Below are 17,475 nucleotides of genomic sequence, written 5' to 3' on the forward strand. Positions count from 1 at the left end.
TCAGTAACAGGAATGTGTCATCATTGCAATAGTGTAAGAACGAAAGGCTGGTTGTCAAGTCATTCTAACATTTCCGATAGTTGTCATACCAATATTTCAAAGCTTATGGTAAAATATTAAACCATATTCAGTTGGCTAAAAGTGCCTTTTTCACATCTCGTATGCTTTGACCATCGGTTTTGTACATACCAATCTGTTTACTGACACTGGGAGAGTACCCTGGTTTGCTGCCAGGAATACAGCCCTTCTGACAATCTGGGTAATGCAGAAGACTGCAGTGTAGGTGTGTGTGCGTGTGCGCGCGCGCGTGTGTGTGTTTAAATCCGAATCAGCGATATTCTAGCTATAGGACGGCGACTTGTAAATATTCGAACCTGGACCATTCCATCCGGTGATTGATATTGTGAGTCACGATCCACGCGGTGGGAGTACGATGACACGCCCTCAACCTGACCACACAATCCCTAAAGTAGCCTGTTACGACCAACATAGGTTGCCGGGAATCAGTTCTAACCCGGATCCCTAGTGTGGGTGCTGTCCTGTTCTCTGCCATTAAATAATAAGCTTAAAACAAACTACCTGCGTAGAGTCCATTTATTTATTCAAAAATAAGATCAACAGTTGCTTCCAACAAGATTACTCATTTGTACAATAGATTATATTCAAATATACATTGATGGTTCCTCGCCTCAACACACATGGGGTTTCGATTTTGATATGGATGACGTTTCTGTCTATCACCTGGTTGTATGTACATGTTTACAGTGTTTACTATATTCTGATTGAAGTCCACTGATTGCAGGATTTTTCATAAGCCACAAAAACGTATATATTTGTTGCCGTTGAAACCATTATGCTGGCATTATGACGATTCATTACGAATCACTCTCTCAATAACAAAAGACGATTGGAGCCTCTAACAAAATTGACACAGCTCACGTTTTGAAATGCCAATCTCTCTGGAAAACGGAATACCAGTTATTATTCACGTGTTCAGTTTTGTAATTCCTTTGTTGTCTCGTACGAAGGATTGTATGTTTTGATGTCATAAAAAAATCTGTTTTGAAAATCTATTCTAATACCATTGGTAAGATTGACACTATCACAGATATAGGCGACGTCGCGATCTATCATGTCAGGATAATTGTCCGAAACGTCATGCTTGCCTCGCATGGCTTTCATTTGCACCATTCAGGCCTAAAGTACTTCATAGAAAGATGTTCTATCGACGTTGAATAACAGAATGAATAAAGGAAGGAAAAGTAGGAACGTTAAAAATTATGGTCCTTTTCAAAAGAAACTGCTTAGCTTCTTTTGCTTAGGATATAATTTTGCAATGATTATGTTCTTTGTTATTCAATCAGCAGCAAGTTGTCATATTGAGCGAATCTGTTTTGGTATTCTCCTAAACATGTGTCCCTTACTACACGTATAAATTATATCTCCGAACAGTTGGAACATTATAGTAAAGTTGCAGTACCATAATTTTCATAAAATTTAAATCCGTTTGACTTTCTGTTTCTAACATGGTACTAAATGTCTTACTCCCCACCATTTCAAGCATGTTAGGTTTTTTGACACAACTGTTTTTTTGTTTCATATATACTCTCCATGAGTGGTGTTTACTTTGACGCATCGCTTTTGATTTGTCCAGAACCAACAGCATCAACAGAGCGTTTCCTAATAAAGCCAGAGCCGATAGAATCGATTGGGCGTTTCTTGATAAACCCTGAACCAATGGAATCTATAGGGCGTTTCTTGATGAATCCTGAACCAATAGAATCGATAGGGCGTTTCTTGATGAATCCTGAACCAAGGGAATCAATAGGGCGTTTCCTGATGAATCCTGAACCAACAGAATCGATAGGGCGTTTCTTGATGAATCCTGAACCAATGGAATCAATAGGGCGTTTTCTGATGAAACCAGAACCAATGGAATCGATAGGGCGTTTCCTGATGAATCCAGAGCCAATTGAATCGATTGGGCGTTTCTTGATGAACCCAGAACCAATAGAATCGATAGGGCGTTTCTTGATGAACCCAGAACCAATGGAATCAATAGGACGTTTCTTGATGAATCCTGAACCAATGGAATCGATAGGGCGTTTCCTGATGAATCCTGAACCAATGGAATCGATAGGGCGTTTCTTGATGAATCCTGAACCAATGGAATCAATAGGGCGTTTCCTGATGAATCCTGAACCAATGGAATCGATAGGGCGTTTCTTGATGAATCCTGAACCAATGGAATCAATAGGGCGTTTCCTGATGAATCCTGAACCAATGGAATCAATAGGACGTTTCTTGATGAATCCTGAACCAATGGAGTCGATAGGGCGTTTCCTGATGAATCCTGAACCAATGGAATCGATAGGGCGCTTCTTGATGAATCCTGAACCAATGGAATCAATAGGACGTTTCTTGATGAATCCCGAACCAATGGAGTCGATTGGTCGTTTTCTAATAAAACCAGACCCTATCCTGTCGAGAGGACGTTTCTTGATAAACCCAGAGCCAATTGAATCAATGGGTCTCTTTTTAATGAACCCAGAACCAATAGAATCAATTGGCCGCTTCAAGAGCCCCATGCCAAGTTCATCAATAGCCCGCTTCTTAATAAGTCCACTCCCAATCCGATCGATGGGCCTTTTCTTCAGGCTCTCCGCGAAAGGATCAAAGAACCTCTTCCTGATAAGACCCGACCCCAAGTAATCTAGGGGCCTCTTCTTGATGAAACCACTTCCTAATGTATCAATTGGTCGCTTGATCAGACCCATTCCAACACGATCCAAGTTTCTCTTTTCCTCTTCATAGTCGTCCTCACGCTTGAGGAGCCCAAGGCCAAGATAGTCCAGGTCTCGTTTCTCCTCCTCTTCTTGTTCCATGGCTCTCTTGATGAGGCCAGCTCCTATTTGATCTATGGGGCGTTTCCCAACGTCTGTGTTCCACACTCTCTTGATGAAACCACTTCCCACAAGGTCTAGGGGTCGCTTGATGAAGCCACTGCCGAGACTGTCCAGAGATCTCTTTGATAATTCATGTGTCTCCTCATCATCCTCAGTGCTGAAACAAACAAAGACACGAGTTAAGCAGCGTACATGTACTTAGATGCATGTCTTGACATTTAACTATTGTTTAGTGAAATAAACACGAAGTAGTATAAGTGTAAGTAGTAGCAAACAGTAGTGGTAGTAGAAGTAGCGGTAGTAGTATTAATTGTAGTAGTAATAATTGTAGTAGTATTAGTAGTAATAGTTGCATTAGTAGTAGTAGTAGTAGTAGTAGTAGTTGGAGGACGAGTAATAGTAGAAGTACTTAAAATAATACAAGCAGCTGTAGGAGCACAAATAGAAGCAAAAGTCTGAGTTCTACAAGTAATAGTAGAGGCAAGTACAATAGTAATCACATGAGCTACAGACACAACAGCAAGAGTAGGAGTTGTAGTGGTTGAATTTGAAAAAGTGTAAGAGTAGAAACAATACTGTTGGTAGCCTGCTACGCATTCCTCCCACTGTAGGACATAACAAACGAAAACTGTAACTAAAGACTGTGTCACTTCTTTCAGTGGCATTTAGAAGATGGTATGATGAAGTAAGACGAGTTCTATGGATGAACAACTTCTTTATTACAATAAGTGCGACGTTTTGGGGTAGATCCTAACACCTTTATCGTCACTTACTATATAAAGGTGTTAGGATCTACACCGAAACGTCACACTAATTGTAATAAAGAAGTTGTTCATCCATAGAACTCGTCTTACTTTAGAGACTGTGTCGTTAGGTTCATGTTCAGATCGAATATTTCATAACAGCGATGTCGCGAAATGCACCCAATCGGTTTTCTTGTATTTTTAACTGGATATAATTATTGTCATCTATTGGCTTTCATGTCAGCTATCAAGGAGAGGGGTAAGGGTTTCGAGCAATTATTATGAGATATTTTTTAAAAGACGGGAACGAAACTACAACCATATGATATGTGGAGTGATTACAATACAACATCGGGAAAGTTCTTTACAAAGCTGGTACTGGCAAACGAGTATATCTCAAGGAAACGTCAACGCCAAAGGAAGCCAATGGTGTAATGCTGTAAGTGACAAGTGAGGAAATCAGATATGTTGAGATAATAAACTACACTCTTCGGCGATTACGGTTATAAAGGTTTTGATTTGTTCAGTGAACAGTACTTTAAGGACGGTCGCACGCTTTAAATAATCCCGAAATGAACTGCCGAGCAAAAGAAAATAAACACTTGATAGCTGGATTAGGCCAAAATATTAGGACCGTTATCGCAACCGTTACACGGTCGAAACAGTCACTGAAACTCTGCAATTTGAACGTTCAAACACATCTGTGATACCGGTATCAAATACACCACCATTAAGTAACCATGTCCTGTAGTTTCATTTTAATCACCTTCAAACATGGGTATCCGGCAGATGACTATTAGATCTATTTATAAATTGTTGAATGAATTGTGTATGTTCGATAGTGTTCGCTCGCTGTTCGCTTTGCAATCAGTATTCAGAGAAGAAAAAATGTTTGCAGAATCTCTTGACCCACCGAAACAGAAATTACAATATTTCCAATAAATTCGTTGTGTATGAATATGGACACTTTCCTCGACTATAAAACTAAATAAAACTCAAAAACTCTGCATAGAAATACAAGACAATGCACATCTTGATGTATTTTTTGTAACAAATGAGCTTAAGGAAACGTTCGACTTGACCATCACTCATCACCAGAACATTCGCCAAGGACGTTCATCATTTGTATTCCCATTGCAACTTTCGTTGTGTAACCGTGGTAGACAAATTCTAGTCCGCCATTTGAGTCCGCCTCATCAGGTCCCCTTGAAGGTGTAAGTATTACAAATGGTGATATATATTTTTCTTAATTTTCTTCTCTACATCTTCAAAAATCATGGGAGAAGTCGACTTCCTGTTCGCTGTTACGGAATAGGTATAATATTAGACCATCACAGACTGTTTTATTTATTATTTTCTTGGTTTGTTGTTAAATGCGACAGTCGTCAATACTCAAGCTAAGTATGACAGAGCAGAATAAATAGTGACTGACACTATGAACAATGTCCACGCCATCGAGATTGGATGACATTCATTCACTTACGTCAGCGAGATGTGATCCTTGGACCATATACTTGCCTATTAGAAGCTTGGGTAGGTTATTACTTTGGAATTATTGTTCTGAACGTTGTCAATAGCAGGTGAATGGGATATTAGTTTTTATTCCGATGAGGCCGGTATATAGTCACTAACAAACACCATGTTGGCCTTTCTCTCTCGGGATGGCAGCTGCGAGGAGGTTAATGGTTTTGGATGAGTAGAAACAAATCACGACTGTCGTGTTTGGATGACATACTCTCAGAGCATTTGTCCTAGTGATAAACGGTCTTGTTTTGGATGAAAGAAACGAAGACATTATGGTTATTTTGAAGTTTATGAAACCAAATACTATTCCTGGTGATTTGGATACAGAATTTTATTCACAAGACAATGCATATAGATTTGATGTGACGTGCACAGATAATAATTTTGTTCTTCGATTCCACGGAGAGTTCTGGATCTGAATGTGTAAATGTCATAGCATTGCCTTCTTTACCTGTAAGCCTTTTCATTTCTATTTGATCTACATTTTAAGGTCATTATCAAACTGAAGGTATTTTTTTTATTAACACATTTTCTTGTCTTCTTTTGGATTATATAATGTTCAGTTCATATCTTACACACACATATTAAAATATCGTTATTGAATCAGTAGGTGGAACGGGTGGCCCAGTCGTCTAAGGCGCCGCGATTCGCTGTGCAGAGTTGCGTCCCTTGGACGCCAGAGACCCATGATTCTGGGTTCGAATCCCGGTTCGCCCAAAATATGTTTCTAGGTTTGTCAGCACCATACCCGTGCTCGAGGGTTTCACCGAAGTGGTAAACGTCTTAGACCTGCATCACTTCGGGCTTTCCTCCCACATCAAGCTGACACACCGCGATATAACTGGACTACTGTTAAAAGCGGTGTTAACCCCAACTCACTCACTATTGAATCAGTAATCTACTTTCAAGACAATAGCTAATTCTACCGCTGTCAAAATTATCACTTCAGCTTGACTTGATAATTTTCCTTTGGCGAACACTGTTGGTTGCGGACACCTGACACATGTCGCAACTTACCTATTCATCAGGACTGTGAGGCTGGCACTGATGTATATGGTTAAATTAATCGCAATCAAAGTAAATGAGTCTGTGTCAGCCACGGGATATGTTTCAACCCTCAATTACTTCGGCACTCGCCCAATGGGAACACACGTGGCAACAGACAGATTTCAGTCACTTTTTGTAAAGAAAGACTTGATTAAACGCGGACGAGATGCAATGAGCATAAAAGGAAGGGCAATAACTCCATGTCTCCATTTGTCAACGACTTAGGCTTTGTACTGAATCTCTGCTGCCTCTCACTGTGTAGCGAGATGGCAAATTGCTCCATCAGGCTCCCGTACCGGGTTAATTATTGGCAATACTTCACTCTAGGAACGAGATTGAGGGATTGCAAAGAACGGCTAACTGATACTCATTTCAGTGAATGGCAACGGCTCTGAAAACAAATGTCAAACAACAAAGCTATTTAACCCTGGCAATTAGACGAAGGTTGTATAAAAAATAGCCCAACTTTAAAACCTCACTATTCACTTGTTTTATTGTCTCAACAAGTCAAATGGTTTCCCTTGGGGAATCGCATCCTACAAGAACCTAACTAAAGCTACACATCCGTTTTATTTGCAGTTACTGCTATTGGTATTCTTGAACGTGATTGGAAACCGTCATGGGTTCCTCAGTAAATCAGATTTGCATGGGAAGTTGGTGAAAGAGGATTCCTTATTCCACTTCATTGATGCCGTGGGGTATGAAGATTTTATAATCGAATGCTTTAGCATATTGTATGTCATTAGGTTGTGGCCTGAGCATTGACAGGCACGCCGAACAAATGGCTTAATTGGGTGGGAACGATAGGTGGCACACTTGAGAGTTTGTTGAGCTTCATTGAAGTAGTTAAATGGCCTCAGTAGCTACCACTGAATGTTTTATACAGTAATGCCTGATCATGTGATACAGGGAGTTCTACCACATTCAGGCAAAAGCAGAATGTGAATATTTAAATTATGCGAGCCCAAGGTGTGATTATTAACACAGTACTATTGAAGCGTCTGCCTCTTTTGTGCGTTTTATTGACGATCTTTACAGATGAAATCAGTGTTGAAATAAGGAAGGACGAGTATTAATACTGGCCCTTGTGGCTCACCAGCTAATCATAATTTAAGGACCGCCTCCGTGGTCTAGCGGTAGAGTGTCCGCCCGCAGAGCGAAAGATCCGGGGTTAGATCCCCGACCGCTGCATACCAAAAGACGTTAAAAGATGGTACTGGTTGTTAGCCTGTCTGACGCCATTCAGGGGCTCAAACAAGGACTGGTCGGTTCGGAGTCACTATACTGTGTGGGGTATTCATGTTAAACTGCGGCATGGTATCTCAGTGGACTAGCACTATAAATCGGTATCAGTCCGGGCTAGTACAAGCAGACACAGACACACACACACACACACACACACACACACACACACACACACACACACACACACACACACGCACGTCGCTGTATAAGCGCAATAATCATGAACGCGACGTTAAACCCCCATATCACCTCACCTTCTAATTAAAGAGGGGCGGTTTGGTAACCTTGTGGTTAAAGCGTTTTTAATTCCTTATAGGTCACTGGTTTTGATTTAACGTGCGTATTCTTTGGACGGATCAAAATTAAGTTAAATATACATCTTGAACACTATTTGAATTTAAAGTTTAAGGGGGAAAAACATATTTCCATACGTGTTTTTTAAAAACAGGACCATCAATAAAGACAGGATTGACGCACGACTTTTATGGATTATCCTGCTTGGTAATGGTACCAACATGTATCCCGAAATGTCTGAGTGAAAGCATGAAAAGGTTTGAATGATATGTTAATCCTGTCTTCATTTATATCTTCAAAGATCCTCTTCGGGAATCAAGGTTTGTTGTATTTCATGAAACAAAACCCTGAAATAATATGTGGCAAAAATAATTTGCCATAGGTGTTTCATCACCAACACTGCTTGATTAAACACATATCGGTGTCCCGGAAAGAGTAATTGTGCTAAGCTTTGGCGGGTTGTGATAAACCTAATCACACGATAACAGCTGATACATAGTTTCTATATTAATCATACAGCGCAGTCACACGTGTCACCACACATCAACGTTATGTAACGGATGGAGCTTGCTGTGGTTACCATGGCATCAAGGCCGTCATCACAACTAGCCCAGAAGTCAATGGCGCTGATTAGCTTAGAACCCCGCACAAAAATCTAATTTGCATCTCTCTATCATCCCACGGCGACAAATTGGTCTTGTTATGAACCTGGCAACGCTTGTTTGTTTGTATATATATTCTCAAATACAAACCTTCTTCTACTTTGAAATCCCTTGTCCTATTTTACTTAGAAATGAAATGATGTTACATGTTATGTCTTAATTAAAGAGTAACTGCCTCTGAGATATTCGTACTTGCTTCTGTCACGAGATAATTAGGTCTTAGGTTGTTTCTTATTTAACATACGAAAATAATCGAATAATGACACCTGGTGGTCGAGAAAAAGACGATCGTGTTCTACCCTGCAGCTGGGGCTCATCGTTAAACAATGTGTTTTAAAGGCATATAAGAAACAGAAAGGACAGATGTTATGTACAGGTAGACAAAGGTTAAAGTACCGAGTAGCTTATGTGTTTGGTAATAGGCATGGGTGATCAGGTTAGGTGGGTGGTTGATTGTATGGCAACTGCCTTGACGTTGGAGGTTGTTCGTAAGAGCAATCACTGGCTTCCCTGGTTCAGACTGCATTGTTTACAGAACCCTGTTATCTGGCTGAACTATTGCTGATAGAGGTTAAACTACGTTTGTTTCACATGTATCCAGTCATTATTCAAGTCTTGAGTGAGTGAGTGAGTTAGATTTTACATCGCATCGGCAATATTTCAGCCATATTCAAGTCAACTGGCAATGCGGAAAGAAGGAATACGAGTCTGTTCCCTTCTGCAACCATCCAAACTATCCCTCATTCTGTTCCCCCTGGGGCGGTCGGGTAGCCTAGTAGTTAAAGCGTTCGCTCGTCACGCCAAAGAACCGTGTTCGATTCCCGATATGGGTACACTGTGTGAAACCCATTTCTGGTGTCCCACGCCGTGATATTGCTGGAATATTGCTGAAAGCGGCGTAAAGCCATACTCACTCACTCATTCTGTTCCCCCACTTCACCTACTGTGACCCAACTTCTTCTGCATAAGAACTGCGACTTGCACCACGGCAATTATTACTGCGACACCACCAACGTAGCACCATATTAGTCATTTTGTTCATGTGGTCGAATCGCCTGTCTTGAAATTACCTTAACAAATAAACCCGTACTGAATACAAAATGGACACGTGAGGATCCGGTTTAGTATAATTAAGTCTTCAGCAACCCATGCTTGCCGTAAAAGACGACTATGCTTGTTTGTCGTAAGAGGCGACTAACGGGATCGGGTGGTCCGGCTCACTGCCTTGGTTGATGCATGTCATCCGTCCCAATTGCGTGGGTCGATGCTCATGATGTCAATCACTGGATTGTTTGGTCCAGACTCGATTATTTACAGACCGCCGTCATAAAGCTGGAATATTGGTGAGTTTGGCGTTTAACAACAAAAAAACAATGTTAATTGAATGAAATCCTTACGTTGTTTACCATTTGATGACGTAATGCAGACAGAATTGATGAAGCCTTAGATAAACCACTACTGGCAGCATTGGTTCAGCTTTACAGATGACAACGTCCGTCCTCATTGACCTTTGAATGACCCAACTGAACAAGGATCGGACATGGAGTGTGTGTGTGTGTGTGTGTGTGTTTGGAGAGGGGGGGGGGGTCGTGTTCGTTGTTATGCTTAGATGCAGACAACATGCAGTCCTCGTGGACACACCCGAAAGCCTTCTTATTATATGATCAAGCACAATCCAAAATAATTGATACCACCCCGAAAAATACTCATATGGAAATATTTAATGAAAGTGGAATAGAAATTTCGTTTAAGCGGGCATTGCTGATAAAGTACAGCTGGGGAACACAATGTTGCCTACATGTTTTTACCCACCCAATGTTTTACATAGGTGTAATCAATAAGGAAGTCCAGCATGCCCCGTATTGTTTGCTCAGATGGCATTTTCTTGCACTTTTGACAAACTACACACGTGTTGTGGCTCTTTTTGAATAAAAAGAAGAGAATCATCACAGTGTTTCACCCTGGAGACCTTCCCAAAAAATGTTCAAACATTTGGAAGTGCAAATGGTTCAGTTCAATGTGATACACCTGAACAACATGTGACAATTACCTAGAAAATTGAAACGAGTTTCTTGATGTGCCTGTGTGATGGAGCAGCTTCGCACAAGTGGACCAGTTTCTATGCAAAGCACACATGACTCTGTATGCCAAGTTTACTGACTAGACCTAAACTTTTGAGGCGAAGGATAATGTCGATTTGTTTCTTGGTTAGTATTACTTCAGAAGCAGCAGCAGGTTGTTTTCAGGAAAAACGCAAGCATCACCAGGATGATCAGCATGACTATTTATTTGGATCCATGTCGCATCTGGCGCGGTATGTTCGCCTAATGGGAGGTCTCTATTGCCAATGTTAACTCATTTAGAGTAATTACGAATGGATATACCGCAGACAACCTGTCTGTCCAAAGCGTCTGGCATACGTTGGTTTGAGTTGAGCACGGGCTGGATCTGTCCATGGTCAACCTCGTGCAGACGGGTCATGGTTTTAACCGGAGTGGCATCACCTGTTACTACTGGCTGTTGCACGGCATTACTGATACCTAATTGATTATGTCAAAAAATTGTTTAAAACAAATGTAATCAATAAAACAATTATTATATTTGAAGTTTCATCTCATCTGAAATGTGTTTCTTTTTCATAAAAGCTCCATAGTTGAACAATAATATGCAACACAGAACTTGAATGTCTCAATGCTTCTGCTTTAGTATTGTGAGCTAGTGGCATGATGGATTTCAAATAAGATGTTACTATGTACGGACTATATTGAACATTTATTGAATGCGCTTATAACAAAGAATCCTATGTACTCCATAACTATGAAAAGAGATGTATTCAATATTAGTTATCAAAGGTAGCTCTTAACGTGTTTTACATCAACATTTACTTACATGGTCAGACGTATGTATGTCAACATAATTACTTACTTCACAATATGAATATGTCTTATCACACATTTATATTTCAATGCCTACCTATGAAGTATGTTTTTTGCATCAAAAGAATGTTTAACTACATGACAAGGACACACACTGCTTTTACAAACTGTGAGATTCAAGACTTGAAAAAATACTCTTAATTCCAAGGGCAAGAATCCTGTTCGATTAGTTCGCACGGTGTCGCAATTGCAGGTAATCGATTCCACCTTTGTTACCCCGCATGCTGAATAATTGCAAGCTTTCCATCATGAGAAATGGTCTCGTCGCCTAAGGGTTTAAATTGACCTATCCCTCAAAGCTTGACAAGGGGGTGCATTGATGACTCTTCTCGCACATAGAGCTAAGGAAACTTCGTGTTTGTCGACACCGAATTTCATTCATGAATTCACATTATGACGAACCGATAATTTCTCTCCTTAAAGGTTGATGGTTACGATGATAATGCTTCACTATAAAAGTATCACTCTGTTGTGTAAACAATTCAAGGATTTCTTTCAATTTACAGTTAGTGTTTTTCTGTTATGGTAATGTTATAACAGGCCTCCCGACCATGTAGCCATGTAATGAAAAATAGCTGTTATGGTCCCACGTTGGTGGCAGAGCAGTAATATTTGCATGCGTGCAAGTTGCATTTCGCATGTAGTTGATGTAGTTGCGTTCACAGTAGGGGCGGAAGGAGGGCAGAATGAGAGATAGTTTGCATGGTTGCAGAAGGAAACATAGACATATTCTTTCTTTAAGCAGTGACATATTCCAGAGGTGCATATCAACTGAATATATGAAACAAAGGAATTCATATATATATATATATATACGATCATATTTTTCTTGAACACCCGATGTTATCATTAGATTGATTCTTTATGCTTATAATATATTTTGATGCCCCAGTTATTTCGCGCCATGAAGTAGATACGAATATCTCAGAGGCATTTACTCTTTAATTAAGACATAACATGTACATTCATTTCATTTGTAAATGAAATAGGGCAAGTGGGTTCATAGTTAAAGAAAGGTTTATATATGAGAATCATTAGTCAGAAAACTATCAAAAGTTAGATGCGAATCAGTAATAAAACAAAAATGTTGAAACGATATAGTTGTGAAGTACCAAACACGTTGTCTCTACGTGAGACTTTTCGGAACTGGTGCCTGCATAGGGAATCGACAAGGAATCAATCTGGAGGAGGGAAAGTGACAGCAAAGATTGACAATTATGGAAGGTGTTACGCTGCCAGGTGTACTTTGGTCTTAAACCAAAGACGATTGCATTAACTGACCCCATGAAGAATCAGTCATCAAGTGCATCTTGGCCGCTTTTCAAAATTAGTGAGTGAGTGAGCTTTTAGCAATATTCCAGCAATATAACGGCGGGAGACACCAGAAATGGGCTTCACACATTGTACCCATGTCGGGAATCGAACCACTGGTCTACCCGACCGCCCCTTTTCAAAATTAACACAAACGATGAACATCATTGTGGTGTGTCTATTTCCACTCATTATTTAAAGCTCTGGACCTCATCCTCTCCTCGGAAGAAGATGGCAAGAGAAGCTCCGGCTGACAATTTGATGAATATTTTGATCCAAATAGTAAGTTTCAAGTTAAAATATTAAATTCATTTTGCTACAAAACTAACCTTGTTGGGTTCATAACGAGACCGTGTGATGAAAGAGAGATGTAAATACAATTTTTCGCGGAGTTCTAAGCTAATCGGACACGTTGACGTGTGGGATAGTTGTGTTGACGGCCTTGATGCCATGGTAATCACGGCAAATTTTAACCGTTACATAACATCCGCGTTCAGTGACACATGTAACTATGCTGTCACATGAAAGTGACTGTATGATTAATATCAAAAATATGTATCAGCTTCGATCGTGTGATTACGTTCATCACAACCAGTGCCTACAGCGAGACAGCTCCCGCAAAAGCGTAGTATAACTACTCTTTCCTAGACACCGGTATGTGTTTAATCAAGCAGTGTGAATTATGAACCACCTACGGCAAATTATTCTTGTCATATAACATGATGTCAGGGTTTGTTTCATAGAATATAACAGACCTTGATTTCCAAACTGAGCAACTCTTTTCTTGTTTTTCTGTTTGAAGAAAGGATTGACATAGTTTTCCATCATTTATTTACGCGACGTTTCGGTACATACGTTGGGACCTTTATCAAGCACGATACGCCTTGCAAGGTATGCTGAATCCTGTCTTCACTGATGGTCCTAAATCCCACGTAACTATAGTTCATCATATGGGCAAGTCGATGCATAATTAAATGTATTCCTCCTTAAGCCTAAAATTAATATGTATATTTTAGCATGAATTAGTGATATTCTATATGAAGTACGCACCCATATATAGCCATACCATTCAAACCACTTATCTATAATATGAGACTAGAAGAATCCGACCCAAAAATTGACAATGGTCATTGTGGTCCAATAGCTATTCCTATTCTAAGAGGGAATGTGTGGTAGCCTTGTGGCTGAAGCATTTGCTTGCCACCCTGAAGGACCAGCTTCGTTTTCCCACATGGGTACAATGTGTGAAACCCATTCCTGGTGTCCCAGGCGGCATTTCTTGAATATTGCTAAAAGAGAAGTAAGGACATATTCACTCATAATCTAAGAAGAAAAGAAGCGGTATGGTATTGTTATGGATTTGTCAGGATGTTCATATACACAGGACTGACATGTTCTGTCTTTTGACATTTTATGATTGTCCTATATAGGCTATCCAAGGAGAGTTACACAATACGTTTTGCTTCCCTAAGCAGATGCGACACATATTACTTCATCCATTGTTTAATGATGTCACTGCAGACAAGTGGCGTCACTGATTCGTTAAACACATCAGTCACAAAGTGATAATAGTATGAACACGTGTTTGTAAGTCACTTCTGCCATGCTTCATCAAGTCCTCACAAAATAGTGGGTGAGTGTGGTTTTACGCCGCTTTTAGCAATATTCCAGCAATATCACGGCGGGGACACCGGAAAATGGGCTTTACACATAGCACCCATGTGGGGAATCGAAAACGGGCCTTGGACGTGACGAGCCAACACTTTAACCACTAGGCTATCCCACCGCCCCTCACAAAATAGACATGTGGTGCTCCTTTAGTGCTCCCTATTGCATCGAGGATGTTATGCGCCATTGTTGACGTAATATGGGCATAATCTGCCATTCTTGGTAGCATTGGTTTTGCATTACAGATGAAAAGCCGCCAACACTGACCATGGAGTGACCAAACTGAACATGCAACATTCATCGGAGGGAGTCGTGCTTATTGTTCAGCCCCATATACTTGATCAACGCAGGTCTGAAGGGTACAATGGCAGAAAATTACTCATCACGAACTTGGTCGCCCTATTTGGTCAATTTCACGACGTATAAAAGTTTGCATTTGCGTTAACGCGTTACCGAATTTTGTATGGCCACCGCACAATAGCTGATTGTTGTCAGATTAGTGTGGTGGATCTGGAAGCCCTTACAGGATTTGGCGGGATGTATTTAAGAACAGCTTTGTTTGCTCGCCGCCCATGGTTTACTTTGCTTTGCATACCTTCACTTTCTTCTTGTATCGTTCTAGAGTTGTCTTGAATATGATATCTGCATTATATTGTCGTTACATAATTATTTGTATTTAGTATATAGTCTGCCCTTTAAATTGTATCTCTGTATGAATATATCAGAGACATAATACAAAATCTGACATCAGTGCACGAGGTTTTCGTTAGATGTAATGCCAACCTTGCCAGAAATCCGAATATTTTAAACTACGGTTATAACGAACACGCTTATAACGAACTAACGGATATAACGAACTAACTTTTTAGTCCCGACTATATGCTGTAGTTATGCTGTATATATGCTCATAACGAATTACGGTTATAACGAACTATAATTAGTAGTCCCTTTGAGTTCGTTATAACCGTTGTTTACTGTATAAGCATCAGACCTGTTTTGGTGGTTGTTACATTCCATCTACATGTATATCACCACGAGTTTTGCGATGACCAACCAATCAGACAAACTAGTGATTCATATAACGAGCAGCGTCCTAGGTGTCTGGGTGCGATGGCAGCAAGTCACTGTCACTGAGCCTGACTGTTCGATCTACTACGTCACCTCTGATACAAACATTACTGGGGACCTATTGAAACCAGAACCGCCATGGGGCCCGGGTTGATTGTTATATAGAAATGCAGCCAACATGCTGTCCAGGTCTACACATCCCAAAGCCATTTAAATATAGATAGAGGGTATTATATGAGTGTTCATGTCATACTATGTTTACGACACGAGTGTCTAAATTCCGTGTCGCTCGGGAAATATCGGGATTTAGGCACGAGCGCCGTCAACATAGACTAGTGTGAAATGAACACGAATATAATGTTCTATTTATTACCGAAAAAGAGGTCTACACAGAGAGACGAATTTTAGTTTTTACCTATAAGGACAGCAAGTCGCAACAGCAGCGGAAGCACAATTTGTCGAACAATCTTCAGCTATGACGTCGTTTCTAGTGTGACGTCATTCCTACCTCACGTCAAAATAGGATTCGAATGACGTCAACAATGCCGTTCGGATGACAGAAACAATACACTGTTTTCTCGTGACGTGATATGACCCAAGGGCACATATGATTTTTATGAACCCCGATATGTTTGCCCTAGGTAATAATATCCAATACAATTCAATTTAACGTATGTAGTCTAGAGCAATACTCATTGGAAATGTTCATTGAAAGGAAGCGCGACTCTTTGAAGCTTCTTTTAAGCAGCACAACTGTTATGAATAAACCCTGAGAGTCTGTCCCGGTATTTAAATTTCCAACCAAACTTAAAATTGTACGCGTGTCAACTCCTGCTAACCTGTTGAACCCAAAGATCGTTTTACATGAGTATCTAATGAAATACATGCACAGAACCATCTCAACATGAAAAGTCAGATATAAATTTTTCGGAAACGTTCTTAGATACCTTACACATTTTGGCTCCAGAATGCTTCCACCCCGTAAACATTACCCAAAATTTTTTTAAAAAATGGTCGTTTATTTGGTTCCGTTAAGTAGGAAACACCATAAAACATCTGCGGCAGTAGGATTCATTTTCCAGGAGGAAACAGGAAAACATAAGCAAGATTATCAGCACTCGAAAAACGATTTAAATAGATCCGTGTCGCATCTGCCGCGGTATGTTCGCCTAATGGAAGGTCTCTATTGCCAATGTAAACTCATTTACAGTAATTACAAATGGATATACGGCAGACAACCTTTCTGTCCAAAGCGTCTGGCATATGTTGGTTTGAGTTGGCAATGGACAGCCCCATAACCTCTTGCAGACTCTACCCGTCATAATTTTACCGGATCGGCACCATCTGTCGCTATGAGTGTATATTATAAGCTGTAGAAGGGCACTATAGAAACTGATAATGGTAGCAGTTTGGACTACAATACATCGGTGAAATGGAATCAACAAAACAGTTATAAGTTTCATATTGTCAAGGAATCTGAAATGTTTTTCTTTTTGTGACTGAGCGACAGTTGAACGATAATATACAGCACAGAGTTTGTATGTAGCAATTCTTCTGCACACGTATATGTAAACTAAGGTAGTGTTAATATGGATTTCAAATAAGATGTAACTATGTACTGACTATATTGAACATTTATTGTATTTGTTCGCAACAGAGAATCCATGTATTCCATTAATGTGAAGCAAGATGTGTTCAACATTAGTTATCAAATGTTTTTGTACATCAACATTTACTTACATAGTCAGACGCATGAATGTCAACATAATTACTTACTTCATAATATGAATATGTCTTATCACACATGTATATTTCAAGGCCTGCCTATTAAGTATTTCAGTTGCACCAAAGGAGTATTTAACTACCTGAGATGGACACACACGGCTATTCAAACTGCGAGAATCAAGCCTAGACACAATACACTTAATTCCAAGGGCATGAATCCTGTTCGATTAGTTCGCACTGTGTCGCAATTGCAGGTAATTGATCCCACCTTTGTTACCTCGCATGCTGAATAATTGCAAGCTTTCAATTATGAGAAAATGGTCTCGTCGCCATAGGGTAAAATTGA

General features: G+C 40.1%; 1 protein-coding gene across 1 annotated transcript in view; it reads right to left on the reverse strand.

Annotated features, from left to right (window-relative positions):
* Positions 1–576: 576 nt before the first annotated feature.
* Positions 577–17,475, reverse strand: part of LOC124145152 — a 42,038-nt gene continuing 25,139 nt past the window's right edge. Inside the window, exon 2 of the mRNA XM_046514842.2 lies at positions 577–3,063. Coding sequence (XP_046370798.2) covers positions 1,623–3,063 — 1,441 coding nt within the window. The 3' untranslated portion in view covers positions 577–1,622. The remainder of the gene's footprint in view (positions 3,064–17,475) is intronic.

Source organism: Haliotis rufescens, unplaced genomic scaffold (assembly GCF_023055435.1).
Source record: "Haliotis rufescens isolate VD_foot unplaced genomic scaffold, xgHalRufe1.0.p SCAF_9, whole genome shotgun sequence".
Lineage (NCBI taxonomy): Eukaryota > Metazoa > Mollusca > Gastropoda > Lepetellida > Haliotidae > Haliotis > Haliotis rufescens.